The 18,131-nt window shown below is 38.1% G+C and overlaps 1 protein-coding gene across 4 annotated transcripts in view; it reads right to left on the minus strand.

Moving 5' to 3' along the window:
- UVRAG (UV radiation resistance associated) overlaps positions 1-18,131 on the minus strand; it is a 309,934-nt gene that overhangs the window by 240,083 nt on the left and 51,720 nt on the right. For all 4 annotated transcript variants that reach the window (XM_059188600.1, XM_059188612.1, XM_059188622.1 and 1 more), the window contains exons 4-5: positions 11,171-11,332; positions 2,525-2,599 (exon numbers count right to left, since the gene is read on the minus strand). In XM_059188600.1, the coding sequence (XP_059044583.1) occupies positions 2,525-2,599; positions 11,171-11,332 (237 nt within the window). The remainder of the gene's footprint in view (positions 1-2,524; positions 2,600-11,170; positions 11,333-18,131) is intronic.

The following is an 18,131-nucleotide window of genomic DNA, read 5'->3' on the forward strand; positions in this document are numbered from 1 at the left end:
CTCAGGTCATGATCTCAGAGTCCTGGGATCGAGTCCCGCATCGGGCTCTCTGCTCAGCAGGGAGCCTGCTTCCTCCTCTCTCTCTCTGCCTGCCTCTCTGCCTACTTGTGATCTCTCTCTGTCAAATAAATAAATAAAATCTTTTTTAAAAATAAATAAATAAATAAATAAATATTCACTTTAATATTATTACTATGTACCAGATATTGTGCTAGACAGTGTACTAGTTACCAGTTGCAAGAGGAACGTAATCCCTCAACAGGGTTGGAATGGATAACCCTATACATGGGATACTGCAAACAAGAACAGTAGCCATCTCATAATTCTCTCAGTAAATCAAACATTTTTACTAGGCAAATACCATGTCTCAAGAACTGTGATAGGTACCGGGAATTCAAAATTATATATACAAATCCGTCCTTAAGAAGCTTACAGATTAGAAGACCTATACAACAAAGGAAGAAAGAATTATAAAGTGTTATCTCTTAAGTCAAAGGTATGTATACACAGTGTTGATAAACTTTAGGAACCCAGAATATAACGGCTTTAAACAAATTTTTTTTAAAAAGCTTATCAGAGCTTGAACTGAATTTGGTGAAGTCACCTAGAATACCTTGCATTTTGCCAAATCCAAGGAGCAATTTTCAGTCCTCATCTAATTTGCCCACTCCCTCCCCTTATATGCCAAATACTAAACCAAAACAAAAATCTCTTTCTTTGGCTTCTGAGAGCCTGTGAGACTCCACCCTCTTTTCCCTATACATCCCTCATCACTCCTTCTCAGTCAGCTTTTCCAATGCCTCCACCTCTACTTGGCCCTTAAAAGTTGGAGGCCTCAAGCCTTGGTTAGTAAGCCCCCTTGTTTCCTCACTGTACACCCTGTCCCTAGCCTGAACTCATCATTTCAGTGACTGTTTGCCTTTGACCCCACATTCCTATCTCTAATCCACTTCTTCCCCTCTGAACTCCATCTGCACATGGATATCTTAAAGGCATCTCAAAGTCCATATGATCAAATATCAGTTCTCAATCTGCCTCCATGAAACCTGGTCTTCTTTTAGCATCCCTCAGTTCTCCTAGTGTCTGGAACATTTATTTATCCCATTACACTACCCAAGCCAGAAACCCAAAAGTCATCCTTAATACCGTCTTTTTCCTTACACTCTAAATTTGAAGGATACTGGGTCCCAACAATTTTTACCTCCTAAAACTTTCCTAAATCCACTTTCTATCTTTTGGGCCATAACCCTGTTTCAAAGTATCAGCATCTCTTACCTAATATACTACATGATCCTCCTTTCTGTCTTTCCACATATATTCTCACCTCTTCTACAATTATTCTTCACTACAGACAGAGTGAAATTGTTAAAATACAAATCAAATTATATCACTGTCATGCTAAAAATCCTTCAAGACTAAAAATCCACTGCTCTTAGGACAAAATCCTTTAAAAAGTTCTATATGCTATGGTCCCTGCCTTCCTGTCCACCCTCATCTGGTATCACTCTTCCTCATCACTCTGACCTTCCTTTAGTCCCTAAAACCCACCATGTGTCTTTCCACTTCATTGCCTTGCAACTTGCCAACCTCCTCTGCTAGAACGCTGTCCCCGTTCAGCCCCCACTCCCTGCACTTGGTTCATTTCCACTCATCCTCTGGATTGTAGCCTTAAAAGTCTAGTTCTCAAAAAGACAGTCCCTAGAGTGTACGGAAGATCTCCCTACACGCTTATAGCATTACCACATTTGTGTTTATACGTATTCACCTGTTAGGTCACCTCACCAGCGCTTGTCTCCTCCACACACTCCTGCTGAGAAACATCCATCTGCTCACCAATGTGCCTTTAGCACTTACGGAGAAGGCACAATGGCTGACAAATGGCAGGTACTGAATAATTAGTTGCTAAATGAATGGAGCTTTCCAGAAATAGCATTTCACACAACAAAGAATTATGAACCAATGTGATCACTAAGAGCAAGTAACTCTTGCTCTTGCTAATGAGGTGAGAAAACTCACCTTATTGTTTTGTGGCCAGTATTAAGTGGGATAAAGAACATGAACCACCTGGCATAGTAACACAGATAGTAGGTATTTGGTAAATAGGAATTCTCTTCCCTTTCCTTTCTCTAATTGCCTGTAGACATAGAGATAGCACTGACTATAACACCACTTGACTCACAGTTTCTTAAATTTACTCCAAGTGTAAAAGGTATCTGAAACATTTAATAAAACTGTATTGCACTTAATCAAAATTCACCATTCTGTTTTCACTCTCCAAAGAATTACACAGAATAAGAACAAAAAGCCCAGATTTTCTGTTAAGAAAATTAATAATCTGGATTTAGAAAAGATGAATTGGGGTTACAAAACAAGTTTTCCCTTTAAAAAGCATCACCTTAAGCCACACTAAATAAATGTACAATGATACTTAAAACAAGATTCTGTTTACACAGAGCTTTTTACACTGTATGTCAAGGCACAGGTACACTAAACAAAACTCACAGCATTAGGAAAATGCTCTTACCTTATGTTCAAATGGAGCACCATAGTAGCCATCATTCAGCCCAAAAATTATTTCATTTTGGTTGCGGGCATGAATCTAAGAGAGAAGAAAAACATGCTATCAGTTTTTCTCATTCCAATTAAGTTTTATTATGATTAAGGCGTGACAGTTACAGCAAGACCTACTTCAATGCTGAGAAACAGGATGACTAACCTAACAAGCCAGCAGAAAATACATCATTTATCCTAAGACCAGGTAATCAATTGAGTGCTTCCTGCTTTAGTGCTTTAGTCAAAGGGCTCACAAAATCATTATACCGAGATAACAGGCATGATCACTCACATATATTATCTACAAACACTTCTTGAGATAGCTATGGAAAGGTTATTTCTGAAATATAAGGGATCCAGAGACATATTATACATTCTCAGATCTCAAAGGAAACACAATCCAATTAGTCTATAAGAGTGCTTTAAAAATTATAAAGTCCTAGAAAAAAAAGATGAATATTATTTTCTATTTTCAAGAAGACAGTTTAAATTTAGGTAATAATATGTAAGTTACAATCACTCTGGACTCCAGTTTCCTAATGAGTGAATCAGATTATGTCTGCTATATCATACTTCTGTGCCTACCCCCATCTCCTATGGCTAAATCCAAGATATCATCCAAATTTCACTCAAGACTATCAATCAATTTAACCTAAATGACATCTGGATTCAACAACAGAATACACATGACATGTATAAGAAACATTTACCAAAAAAAAGACTTTATATTCTAAGGCCATAAAATAAAAACCTCAGAAAAGCTGAAAAGATTGAAATCATACAAACTATTTTCTCTAAACTCAACAGAATTCAAGTAGAAATCCACAAAAGAAAGACACCTGGAAAATCCACAAATGTTTGAAAATTAAACATCATACCTCTAAATAACCTATGGATCAAGGAGAAATAAACGGGAAATATTTAGAATTGAATGAAAATGAAAATACAACATCAAAGTTTGTGAGTCACCGTTAAAGTAAGACTTAGAGAAAAATTTAGTAGATGCTTAATCTAGAAAATAAAGTCTCAAAACGGTAAAACAAAAATCCTAACTTAAGAAACGAGTAAAGAAGAGCAAAATAAACCCAAAGCAAGCAAAAGGAAGAAAATTAAAGGATAAAATCAGAAATCAATGAAACTGAAAACAATAACAATAATCAAAGAAAACAAACACTAGTTATCTGAAAACCTAAGAAAACAGATAAATCTCTAAGCAATGATCAAGAGAAGAGACAGAAATTATATATACCAAGAATGAAAGAGGAAAGGATCATTATATAGCCTTATATCATATATATACATTACAAGTATAGAGTATATATACATTACAAAAATATAGTAATATTGTGGAAATCTTTATACTAATAAACTTGAAATCTTAGGTGAAACCGATAAATTCTTTGGAAGACAAACTATCAAAACTCACATAAGAAGTCATAGAGAGGCTAACTAGCCCTACATCTAATAAAGTAACAGAAGTCATATTTTTAAATTTCCCCACAGGGAAATCTTAACACCCAGATGGGTTCACTGAAGAATTCTGCCAAACATATGCAGAATAAGTAATACCAACTTTACACAAATTCCTCCAGAAATAGAACAGTTAAGGTTTCCCAATCCATTTTACAAAACCAGCATCACTCTCATACTAAACTGGACAAGAACAAGGCAAGAAAAGTACAGACCAATATCCCCCAAGGACATAGATGAAAGAAGCCTTAATAAAATATTGGCAAATGTAATGCATTATGAAAGGAAATTTCCTCACCCTGACAATGTGCTACAAAATTTACAGCTAATATTATACTTAATAATGAGACTTAATATTTTCACAACATCAGTAACAAAACATAGATGCCCACTTTATTCACTTCTAGTCAACACTGTACTGAGGTCTTATCAATGAAATGATAAGAAGAGAAAAAACACGTATTCATTAGAAAGGAAGAAATTAGACCATGTATTCACAGACATGACTGCCTACACAGCAATCTACAAAAAGAATCTACAAAAAAAAAAAAAAAACTACTAGATCTAATAAATGAGTTTAGCAAGGTCACAAAATACATGCTTAATACAGAAATGTTTCTATATACTAGCAACAACAACTGGAAATAGGCATATTCTTTAAATGAATAGCAATTTAAACTAGCATAAAAAAACATGGAATCACAGGTACAAATCTAACAAAATATGTGCAAGACCTATATACTTAAAACTACAAAATGCTGATGAATGAAATCAAAGATTTTCCCAAATGGAGAGATGTCCACAGACTGAAACATCCAATACTAGCAAGAAGTCAATTCTCCCCAAATTTTCTCAGATTTTTATAGAATTGAGAAATTAATTCTAAAGTGTATAGGTAAAGGCAAAAGATCTAAAACTGCCAGAAGGGGTGCCTGGGTGGCTCAGTGGGTTAAGCTGCTGCCTTTAGCTCAGGTCATGATCTCAGGGTCCTGGGATCAAGTCCCGCATCGGGCTCTCTGCTCAGCAGGGAGCCTGCTTCCCCCTCTCTCTCTCTGGCTGCCTCTCCGTCTACTTGTGATTTCTCTCTGTCAAATAAATAAATAAAATCTTTAAAACAGCCAGAACAATTTGAAAAAAATCAAAGTTGGAGGATTCTTATTACCTGAATTCATGATGCATAAAACTACGGAATTCAAGACAATGTGGTATTGACATAAAGATAGACCTATAGAACAATGAAACAGAAGAGAATCCAGAAGCAGACCCACACAAAATTATTTTAAATTATCTATTTTCAACAAAGATAGCAAGGTAATTCAATGGAGAAATAATAGCTCTTATAACAGAGTACAGAAAAAAAAGTTCCTCCATCTGCAAAAAAAAAAAAAAAAAAAAAAAAAAGAACCTCATACTTTAAAAAAGTTAATCCAAAATGATCATAGACATAAACGTAAAACCTAATAGTATAAAACTTCTAGAGGGAAAACCCTATAGGAGAAAATCTCTGTGACCCTGGATTAGGCAAATATGTCTTAGATAAGACACAAAAAGTATGAAACATAAAAGCAAAGACTGATATAGTGGACTTTAACACTTATAAACTTGCTATTTAAATGACACTTAAAGAAATGAAAGGACAGGGCGCCTGGGTGGCTCAGTGGGTTAAGCCGCTGCCTTCGGCTCAGGTCATGATCTCAGGGTCCTGGGATCGAGTTCCGCATCGGGCTCTCTGCTGAGCCTGCTTCCTTCCCTTCCTCTCTCTCTGCCTGCCTCTCTGCCTACTTGTGATCTCTCACTGTCAAATAAATAAATAAAATCTTTAAAAAAATAAAAATAAAAATAAAAATAATAAAAAATAATAAAATTTAAAAAAAAGAAATGAAAGGACAAAGGGCGCCTTGGTGGCTCTGTTGCTCAAGTGTCTGCCTTTAGCTCAGGTCATGATCATAGAGTCCTGGGACTGAGTCCCACCTCAGGCTCCCTGCTCAGTGAGGAGCCTGCTTCTCCCTCTCCCCCGGCCTGCCACTCTTCCTGTTTGTGCTCTGCATGTCAAATTTAAAAAAAAAAAATTTTTTTTTTAAAAAAGGACAAGCCACAGACTAGCAGAAAATATTCAGAAAATACTATCTCATAAAGAACTAACTCATATCCACAATACATATAGAAGTTTTACAACTCAATAATGATAATTCAAACAGCCAAATAAAAACTGGGCAAACGACCTGAATAAACATTTCACTAAAAAAAGGGCAAGAGAGAGAATGATGACAAATAAACATTTTTTTATTGCTCAACATGACTTCATCACTAGATAAAATTAAAATCAGAAGATTCTATATACCCATAGTTAAGCAGCAGCAGAAGAAATTAGTCATGATCCAGGAGTCCTGGGATCCAGCCCCACATCAGCAGTCTGCTTCTCCCTCTTCTTCTGCCGCTACCTGCCCCCCGCCTGACCCGACTTGTTCTCTCCCTCTCTCCCTATGAAATAAATAAAATCTTTTTTTAAAAAAATAAGTTTAAAAAAAAGGAAAGAAAACAATCCCATTTACAATTACTCCCAAAATAATAAGATACCTAAGAATAAATCTAACCAAAGAGGTAAAAGACCTGTACTCTGAAAACTATAAAACACTGATGAAAGAAATTAAAGATGACACAAAGAAATGGAAAGACATTTCAAATTCCATGCCCATGGATTGGAAGAACACATATTGTTAAAATGTCTATAAATGTCTATACTACTCAAAGCAATCTACATATTTAAAGCAACCCCTGTCAAAATACCAATAGCATTTTCCATAGAAACAGAACAAACAATCCTAAAATTTATATGGAACCACAAAAGAACCTGAATCACAAGCAAATCTGGAGGCATCACAATCCTGGACCTCAAGTTATACTACAAAGCTGCAGTAATCAAAACAGTATAGTACTGGCACAAAAACAGACACAGAGATCAATGGAACAGAACAGAATATCTAGAAATAAACCCATAATCATCTGGTCGATTAATCTTCAGCAAAGCAAGAAAGAATATCCGATGAGAAAATGATAGTCTCTTCAACAAATGGTGTTGGGAAAACTGGACAGCCACATGCAAAAGAATGAAACTGGATCACTTTCTTACACCATACACAAAAATAAATTAAAAATGGACTAAAGAGGGGCGCCTGGGTGGCTCAGTGGATTAAGCCTCTGCCTTCAGCTCAGGTCATGATCTCAGGGTCCTGGGATCGAGCCCCACAGTGGGATCTCTACTCAGCAGAGATCCTGCTTCCTCCTCTCTCTGTCTCTGCCTGCCTCTCTGCCTACTTGTGATCTCTGCCTGTCAAATAAATAAATTTTTTTCTAAATGGACTAAAGATCCAAAGGTAAGGCCTGAAACCATAAAAATCTTAGAAAAGAGCACAGGCAGTAATTTCTCTGACACCAACTGATTTTTAGATTGGTCCCCTAACACAAGGGAAATAAAAGCAAAAATAAACTATTGGGACTATATCAAAATAAAAAACTTCTGCATAGCCAAAGAAATAATCAACAAAACTAAAAGGCAACCTACTGAATAGGACACGGTATTTACAAATGACATCAAATAAAGGGTTTGTATCCAAAATATATAAAGAATTTATAAAAGTCAATACCCAAAAAAGCAAATAATCCAATTTTTAAAGTGGGCAGAAGACATGAACAGACTTTTCTCCAAAGTAGACATCCAGATGGCCAACAGACACATGAAAAGATGCTCTGAAAAGATGCTCATCATCACTTAACACCAGGGAAATGCAAATCAAAACTACAATGAGATATCAAAACTGTCAGAATGGCTAAAATCAAGAACACAAGAAACAACAGGTGTTGGCGAAGATGTGGAGAGAAAGGAATACTTGTGCATTTTTGGTGGAATGCAAACTGGTGCAGCCACTGAGGAAAACAGTATGGAGTTTCCTCAAAAATTTAAAAAGAGAAATACCCTGTGATCCAGCAATTGCACTATTAAGTATTTACCCAAATAATACAAAAACACTAATTCAAAGGGATATATGCACCCCTATGTTTAGAGCAGTTTTATTTACAATAGCCAAGATATGGAAGCACCCCAAATGTCCACCGATTGACAAATGGATAAAGAAGATGTGTGTGGGGGTGAATATTACTCGACCATAAAAGAGAATGAAATCTTTTCACCTGCAATGATATGGATGGAACTCAACAGGATAATGCTGAGTGAAATAAATCAATCAGAAAAAGATAAGTTCCATATGATTTCCCTCTTATGTATAATTTAAGAAATGAAACAAATGAGCAAAAGGGGGGAAGAGACAGAGACAAACCAAGAAACAGACTTATAACTATAGAGAAAAAATCAGTGGTTACCAAAGGGGAGGTAAGTGGGTGAAAAAGGTGATGGGGATTAAGAACACTGGGTAATTACAATTAAAACTTTTACCCAAAAATGTCACAACAAAATACCACTTGAATCCATCAGAATGGTTAAAACCCAACAGAATGGAAAACAAGTTGGCAGCTTCTTATAAATTTCAACCCTTGCCACTAGACCCAGAAATTCCATTCCTATTTACTCAATAGAAATGACGACATATGTCAACATAAAGGTGTATATTTGAATATTCACAGCAGCATTATTCATTGTGGTGGTTAATAGAATTTATACATTTGTCAAATCTACTGAACTGTATACCTTAAAAGGGTAATTTCATTGTATATACATTATACCTCAACAAACCTAACCTGTATACAAAGTTTCATTCAAAAGTCGGCCCAACTTGTCTAAATACCTCTTTCATATACTCCCACAAATTATATCGCAAAGCTACAGCAATCAAAACAGTAAGGTGCTCTGCAAGTTCATGCAGGTAATCACCAAACATGAGCTCACCAAGTCTAAGGATCTTGTCTTATCGGTCTCTGGAACCTTAACAGTAAGAATAATGCCTGGTAGAAAGCAGAAGATCAATCAATGAACCTAAGTAATTCCGGCTGTTCTCCTGATACATCTTAGTCTTGTTTTCCTCTGAAAATATATAATTTTATTTTATCTGATTTCTTAGTAGTATGTTACTTATTGTATCTATTTTGTAGGTGAGTTTTGCCTTTCTGCAATAAGTTTCTAACTGGCATAAAAAACATGTTTTCTCTTTCTCTGTTCTCCATTATACCCACTAACCAGCTTTTTAAGAAGACACCCAAAAACGGACTCTCTCAAATTAGAGCAGGTTCGACATAAACACAGTTGGGTACTTCAAGAAGATCACTACCCAAGGAATATGTGAGTTGAAAAGCATGAAGTCCATCTTCTTTGGCCAAAAACCCCCTGCCAGACTACAGCCATACAACTCTAATGTTAAGAAGCACCATCCTCCATGAAATGTAAGTACTTTCAGAAACAAGAGAAGAGCTCAATACCATTGTCTATCCACAGAGAGCCAACTACGCTATGTGGGAAGACAGAAAAAGTATACATCTTAGTGCAGGGGTCTGGCTGGCCAGACTAAAGGCAATAAATGTCTCATGCTGAAAGAGAAGAGAGAGGCTCTAAGCCAAAAGTCATGATTTTATAAATTTTCATTGAGACCAGTCCTAAAATAGAAGGAAAAACAGAAAAACAGAGTAAGAATCTATAGCAGTTAGAATTTAGTTATGTAAAATATCTATTACATGCATTATTCTGATCACTATAGGAAAACACAAAATAAAGTCTATGATAAGCAAAATGAGGGCAGAGGAGTAAAATATCTATTACATGCATTATTCTGATCACTATAGGAAGACACAAAATAAAGTATATGGTAAGCAAAATGAGGGCAGAGGAGTTTTGTTTTTAATCTGAAAAAAAATATGTGGAATTAAATTGTTTCTTTAAAAGAAATAAAGCAGGGGCGTCTGGGTGTCTCAGCTGGTTAAGCATCTGACTCTGATTTCAGCTCAGGTCATTTTCGCAGAGTCATGAGATTGAGCCCTGTGTCAGTCTCTACACTGGGTATGGAGCCTGCTTAAGATTCTCTCTTAAGATTCTCTCCACCACCCCCAGTCATGTGCATGCTTTTTCTCTCTCTCAAAACAATAAAATAAATAAATAAATAAATAAATAAATAAATAAATAAAAGAAATCAGAAAGTCTATATTGAATAAATATTAAGAAACATCAAGGATATTCACAGATATGACTAACATTTTGGAGTTACCTTTAGCAGTATCCAATAGGTATCACAAATATACACAGCATTTATTCCAAGGTAGGTTACCAAGGACCACATGTATAGATCAGAGTGGTACAGCACAAATCATGCATCTGTAAGTCGGCCAGGCCTAGATTTCAATCTTCCTCCACCTAGCAGTGTGATCTTGAGCAGTTACTTAAACTCCCTGTGGTTCAATTTTCCCATTTAGAAAATAAGGGCACTAATACCAACCTTCACAAGAATACTCTAAAATATTAAGTATAATAACCTAGTCTGGAGATGGTAAATAGGTTTCATATATCAGCAATTCTGATACATTGCTAGCTGCATCCCAGAACACTGTGTTTAAAGGGATTATGGAGCGACTTCGAAGCTCAGCTAGAGGAATGCTACGATCCAATAGCTACCTCACTCATAGGGCTTGGTAGTAGTATGCAAGCCAGGCATTTGTCAGCCCTGTGTTTAATAAACAGTAATACCTCTCAAAAAGAAAAAAAAATTTTAAATAAAAAAATAACTAACTAAATAGTACCTCTCCTTCCCAAACTCATTCAACTCTACTGGTCATAAGAGAAGTATTTAATAGTATGTTCTATATTTGCAAGTTAAATTTTAGATCCAATAAAAGAGAATATCGCTTCTCAGCCTTGTGGCTAAGATCAAGTGCAATAAAACAGAAGCAGCAGAATGCTATGGGAAAGCATATTCTTTCCTACAAAAAAAAAAAAAAAAAAATCCTCTTAAAATAACAGCTCAGGGTACTTCTTCATAAGTTTCTTCAATTAAAAATTATTTTTAAACTTGGCCATGACTCAGAATTTCTATAATTAAGTAAATAATCATAAGGGTTCTCTGTAATAGGAAATGTAAAATCTAAACAATATACAGAAAGGTTAGGTAGGCTTAGAGAAGACAAACACTTAAAACTACAGTCTAAAAATTACCTGCTGACCCAAGTACTTCAGCCCATCCAAATAGACTTTCCATTCAATCAAAAGCTGGTAGATGTTCTCCTTTCCACCCCATATCTTCACCACAAAACAAGACACAGACGTATCAAGACGGTCAGGCATTATTCCAAAATCGAGACTCCGCCATGTTGGATTCTGTTGATGGAAAAGAAAGCATGAAGATTCTAATTTGCTTACAGTTATTTCAATTAGATTAGAAATCATTTTGATTTTAAAAACCAAAAGACTTAAAAAAATACATCAAACTGCAGACTTAAATAAACCAGGAAGACATCTAACTACCACAATGGGGGTGATAATGGTATAAGCATACCTAAGAAACAATTGCAATTTTGGTCCCAAAGCACACAATAAAGCAAGTACCGAACTAAAGCAAATCAAATGAATCTTTTGGTTTCTCAGTGCATATAAAAGTTATGTTTACATTGGGCGCCTGGGTGGCTCAGTCAGTGGGTTAAAGCTCTGCCCTCAGCTCGGGTCATGATCCCAGGGTCCTGGGATAGAGCCTCACATTGGGCTCTCTGCTCAGCAGGGAGCCTGCTTCGCCCTCTCTCTGTCTGCCTCTCTGCCTACTTGTGATCTCTCTCTTTGTCAAATAAATAAATAAAATCTTTAAAAAAAAAAAAAAGTTATGTTTACCCTATACCACAGTCTATTAAATGTACAACAGCATCATATCTAAAAAAGAACAACGTACACACCTCAACTAAAAAATACTTTATTGCTTAAAAATGTAACCATCATGTGAGCTTTTAGCTATTCATAATCTTTGTGCTGGTGGAGTGTCCTGCCCAGTGTCGATGGCTACTGACTCATCAGGGTGGTGGCTGCTAAAGGCTGGGGCAGCTGTGATAATTTCTTAAAATAAGACAACAACCAAATCTGTTGCACTGATTGACTGACTCTTCCTTTCATGAATGATTTCTCTGTAGCATGCAATGCTGTCTGAGAGCATTTTACCCAGAGTAAACCCTCTTTCAAATATATAATCAATCCTCTCAAACCTACCACTGCTTTTATCAACCAAGTTTATGTCATATTCTAAATCCTTTGTTGTCATTTCAACCATCTTCACAAAATCTTCACCGGGAGTAGATTCCTTCCCAAGAAGCCACTTCCGTTGCTCCATGAGAAGTAACTGCTCATCCATTCAAGTTTTATCATGAGTTTTCAGCAACTCAGTCATGTCTTCAGACTCCACCTCTCATTCTAGTTCTCTTGCTATTTTTCACCCCGTCTATAGTTACTCCCTCTGCTCAAGTCTTGAACCTCTCACCGTCATCTATATTAGTCATCTATATTAGGATTATAATCAGCTTCTTCCAAACTCCTCTTATAATATTGATATTTTGACCTCCTCCCATAAATCATGATTGCTGTTAAAGGCATCTAGAATGGTGAATCCTTTCTGGAAGGTTTTCAATTGACTTTGCCCAGATTCAGCAGAGGAATCACTACCTACAGCAGCTATAGCCTTACAAAATGTACTTCTTACGACTACAAAGTTCAAATGACTCCTGGATACATATGGGCTACAGAATGGATGCTGTGTCAGCAGGCACAAAAACAACTGTAATTGCATTGTACATCTCTATCAGAACTCTTGGGTAACCAAGTGCATTTTCCACAAGGAGTAATATCTTGAAGGGAATCCTCTTCTGACCATATCTCAACAGTGGGCTTAAAATATTCATGGAATCATGTTGTAAACAAATGTGCTGCCATTCAGGCTTTCTTGCCTCATTTATGGAGCACAGGCAGAGTGGATTTAGCACAACCTTTAAGGGTCCTAAGATTTTCAGAATGGTAAATGACAGTGGCTTTAATTTAGTCATGAGCAGCATTAGCCCCTGACAAGAGAGTCAGCCTGTCCTTCTGAAGCTTTGAAGCCAGGCATTGACTTCTCGAGCTGTGAAAGTCCTAGAAGGCACCCTTTCAAGTAAGAAGGCTGTTTCATCTACACTGAAAATCTGTTGTTTAGTGCAGCCACCTTATTACTCACCTTCACCAGGCCTTCTGGATGACTTGCTGCAGATTCTACATCAGCACCTGCTGCTTCACCTTGCACTTAACCCTCACGGACACACTTCTTTCCTTAAACCTCATGAACCAACCTCTGCTAGCTTCAACTTTTTCTACAGCTTCCTCACCCTCTCTTACCCTTCACAGAATTGAGAGTTAGGGCCTTCCGCTGAGAGTTAGGGCTTTGCTTTAAGGGAAAGTTGTAGCCAGACTGATCTTCCATCCAGACCTCTCAAACTTTCTCCACATCAGCAGTAAGACTGTTCCGCTTTCTTATCATTGTGGGTTCACTGGAGTAGCACTTTTAACTTCCTTCCAGATCTTTTCCTTTACATTCATAACTTAGCTGTTTGGTGCAAGAGGCCTAGCTTTCAGTATATCTTGGTTTTAAACATGCTCTCCTCACTAAGCTTAAGCATTTCTAACTTGTGATTTAGAGAGGCATGTGATTCTTTCATTGAACGTCTAAGAGGCTATTGTAGGGCTATCAACTGGCCTAATTTCAATATTGTTCTATCTCAGGGGAAGAGGGGAGAGGCCTGAGGACAGGGAGAGAGGTGGGGGAATGGCTGGTTGGTGGAGGAGTCAAAACACACACAACATTTATCAATTAAATTCACTCTCATTATAGGAGCAGTGCATGGTGGCCCAGAACAATTGTGATAGCAATGTCACAGCACCATAAAAAGTATAATCACAATGGGACACCTGGGTAGTTGAGCAGGTTAAGTGCCTGCCTTTGGCTCAGTTCATGATCCCAGGGTCCTGGGATCAAGTCCCATATTGAGCTCTCTGCTCAGCAGGGTGTCTGCTTCTCCCTCTGCCTGCCGCTCCCCCTGCTTGTGCTCTCTCTTTCTCTCTTTCTCCCTCTCTCTCTCTCTGACAAATAAATGCATAAAATCTTTTAAAATAAAGTATAATCATAATGAAAATTCTGAAATACTGCAAGAATCACTAAAACATGACACAGAGACAGGAAGTGAGCAAATATTTTTGGGAAAATGGCACCAACAGACTTGTTCAAAGTCAGGTTGCTGCAAACATTTCATTTGTAAAAACACCTTATCTGCAAAGTGCAGTAAAATGAGGTATACCTATAAGTACATGTGCCCCCAACAACCATTTGTCGAGAGAGGAAACCAAGAAGAGGAGGAGGAACATCGGTCCAGACGCTGGCGCAGCCGTGCCTGCAGCTGACGGTCTGGGAGACGGAGAACAGAGAGGGGACATGGAAGTGGGAGGTATTTTGGAACGAGATGTGACAGGAGATGGGCAAAGCTGAGCAGCCAGCTGAGGGAGGAATCTAGAACATCTTCTGGGTCTCTGCCTCCAACAATGGGCAGATGATGTGCCAGTTTCTGTGCAGGGAAAGACTGGCAGAGGCAAAGGAGTGCAGCACGGGGACGGGGTGGGCAAAAGAACCGGGAGTCCACACCGCAACGCACCAGCTGTGAGAGGCCTTCAGGACATGTGAGTGCAGACGTCAAGGGGCCATCTGGAGCCCAGAGGAGAGGGGAAGGTGGAAGAAGCAACCACGTCCCGAGCCAGGTCAGCCAGAGAGAGTGTGAATGAAGGGAGAAGAGGTACTAGGAGGATCTACGTGCGGCCCAAAAAGTCTGAAAACCCACAAAACCCAAACCAAACCAACCAATCAATCAAGGTCATGTTTGTGTGATGAGCTAGGCCCTCTGAGTCTGCTTCCTCCCCTGTAAAATGAGCTACTAAATCTTCCTCACAGAACAAGACCCCAAAGCCCCAGACACATAAGTAGGGGCTCAACAGATAACAACAACCCTAGGAGGGCTCCGAATTCTCCATCCCAACAAGGCCAGGAAAGGGTTCTCCAGCCAAAGCCAGCAGAAATATATCCCTCAGCCATCTCAGTGAGTCAGTCCCCTCACAGCTCTGCCTGTTCTCCAGGCTTCTCCAGGGCAGCGGCAGGCCCTGACCTGGGAGGGAAGCCCATGCTGCACGCTGCTGCTCAGAATGACCAGTACTTCTGAATTTTGCTGCTTATTTACTATAGCTATTAGAAGGAGGATATATTCTAATTTCTTACTAATATGGCTTCATATGGTAATACATTTATTCAATACTTAAGACAATTATTAAGAAGCAACACATACACAGTGCCCTCAAAATACCTCCAAATTGTTAGATTCAAACCTGTATTTAAATAATTACATTATTTCATGAAAAGTTCAGTAACAATATTATGCACAGAAGGGAATTAAACCTCAAACAAACAGGGGAAAGACATCACCACAGAGGCTGTGAAACTTGGCTTTTAAAGGACAAACAGGATTTCCTTAGGTTAAAATAAGAAATTTCAGGCAGAAGGAACACAATTCATAAGGGCTCAGCAGTGTGACATAGCAAGGTATGGTCAGGGAGCTAAGACAACTCCTGGAACATGCAACATAAGAGCAACAGGACACAAGGCTCGAGATAAACAAGAGGCTACACTGAAGGATATCTAGGGGCGCTGGCTGGTTTAGTCAGTCTACCAGACTCTTGATCCCAGGGTCGTTGAGTTTGAGCCCCACATTGGGTATAGAGATCATCTTACAATTTAAATTAAAACAAAAACAAAACAAAAACCCACCTGAAGCATCCTTTATGCATTGCCGAGGAGTACTTTGAACAAGATGTGGAGGATCCATGGGAAGGTTTTAGAGTTAAGAATGACAAGGTCAACTTTATTATATGAAATAATTTTATTGTTCATTAAGAGAATCATTCAGGGGGCCTCTGGGCGGCTCAGCAGGTTAAGCATCTGCCTTCAGCTCAGGTCATGATCCCAGAGTCCTGGGATGGAGTCCCACACAGGCTCCCTGCTCAGCAGGGAATCTGTTTCTCCCTCTCCCTCAACCCCTCCCCTGCTCATGTGCTCACCCTCTTTCACTTTCTCTCTCTCAAATAAAATCTTGTTTAAAAATCTTTAAAAAGAGAGAGACAATCATTCAGATAGCTGAAACATTCTGAAAAGTCAAAATGTTAAGGAGATTTCATGACATCAAATGATTTTAAGATGCATCCAGATTTCAGGGGTGTTAAACTGTGAAAAAAATGTGCATCTTAGAATCAATGAAACAGGGGCGCCTGGGTGGCTCAGTGGTTTAAGCGTCTGCCTTCAGCTCAGGTCATGATCTCAGGGTCCTGGGATCGAGCCCCACATCGGGCTCTCTGCTCAGCGGGGAGCCTGCTTCCCCCTCTCTCTCTGCCTGCCTCTCTGCCTACTTGTGATCTCTCTCTGTTTATCAAATAAATAAATAAAAATCTTTTTTAAAAAATAATTTAAAAATTTAAAAAAAAAATCAATGAAACACAATAACTAAGGGTCTTGTCTAAGGTCTCCTAGTAAACACAGCTCCAGAATTTAAACCTAGGTCTCTAACATTCCTCTCGTGTTGTTCGGTTCTTGGGTTTTTTTCTCCCCACCAAAGCACAGAAGACAGAATTTAGAATAAAAGGGCCTTATGAGATTGTCAACAATTTCCTTGTTTTAGAGCCCACAGCCAGAGGCAGAAAGAAAAAGAAAGAATTTTGCCCTCTACCTGTGCCCCATTCTCTGGGCAAAAGGAACTTCACATGATTCAAACTTGCTCTTACTGCCCTATTACCATACTATACCCCTGAGCAGGGTTGAGACACAAATAAGTAATTACACATGACAGCAAAGGCTAGAATATTACTAATACAAGAAAGAAGTATTCATTCCAGATAAGCTATACTTAATCTTGACAAAACTTGGAGACCTGTGAGTCCACAGCTTCATCCCAATTTTTCAAAGGAGAAATTAATACTATATACCATTAAATAACTTGCCTAAGGTCATACATCTGGTTATATCTAGAGCAAGAGGTCAAAGTCTATATATCTGACTTTAAAGACATGATAACGATGAAAAGCAATTTTAAAAAAAGATAGTGACAACATCAGATAACTTCTGAATAGAGGTAGCCCATGCTGCTGGGGACTGTTTAGCATAAAGCAATCAGGCTTTATGTCTTAGGAAGCCCCTGAAGGATATAAGATCTGATGTCACTCCTGATAGGCTTGAGTCAATGAGAAAAGTAAATAATGTCCCCTAAATAGGATAGGGAAGGGGAAGGAGATATGAAATATTCAAATGATAATATCTCACCTAATTGGAATCCTCAAATAGTCAAAAACAAGAAGCATGAAAACAGAACTACTTAAATTATCAATTTAGATCAAATATATCCTATAAACTTAGAAAGTGTCAAGTCATTGCATACAATTTGTTTATTCCTAATTGGTATTAATTGGCATATTTTTCCAGAACATGAACTTTATACCAAAAAAAAAAAAAAAAGAAGGCACCTGGATGGCTCAGTCAGTTAAGCTCTGACTTCAGCTCAGGTCATGATCTCAGGGTCCTGTGATTAAGCCCCATGTCAGGCTCCCTGCTCAGTGGGGAGTTTGCTTGTCCTTTTCCCCCTGCTTGTGATCTCTCTGTCTCTCTCTCAAATAAATAATTAAAATCTTTTTAAAAAAGACAAACGAAAAAACAGTATCCAAATGGCCAGTAAAAGCATAAAACCTGAAAAGTTACTCAATCAGAATACTGTATGAGGAAATGTAAATTAAAAACATAGTACAATATCACTATGCAACCAGAACTGCTAAAATTTTAAAAACAGGTAATACCAAGTTTGGAGAAGGATGCAGAGCAACTAAAACCTCACACTGCTGCTGGGGCTGTAACTGGTATAACCATTTCAAAAAACTATTTGGAAGTATCCACTAAAGCTGAAAGTCACCTATGACCTAGCACTTGACTCCTCTCCCAGGTATCCACCCAACAGCAGTGAAATGCATATACATGTGCACCGAAGGACATGGCATTAGAATGAACTACGGCATGCAACAACATGGATGAATCTCA

The sequence above is a fragment of the Mustela lutreola genome, chromosome 1 (genome assembly GCF_030435805.1).
Source record: "Mustela lutreola isolate mMusLut2 chromosome 1, mMusLut2.pri, whole genome shotgun sequence".
In the NCBI taxonomy this organism is placed as follows: Eukaryota; Metazoa; Chordata; class Mammalia; order Carnivora; family Mustelidae; genus Mustela; species Mustela lutreola.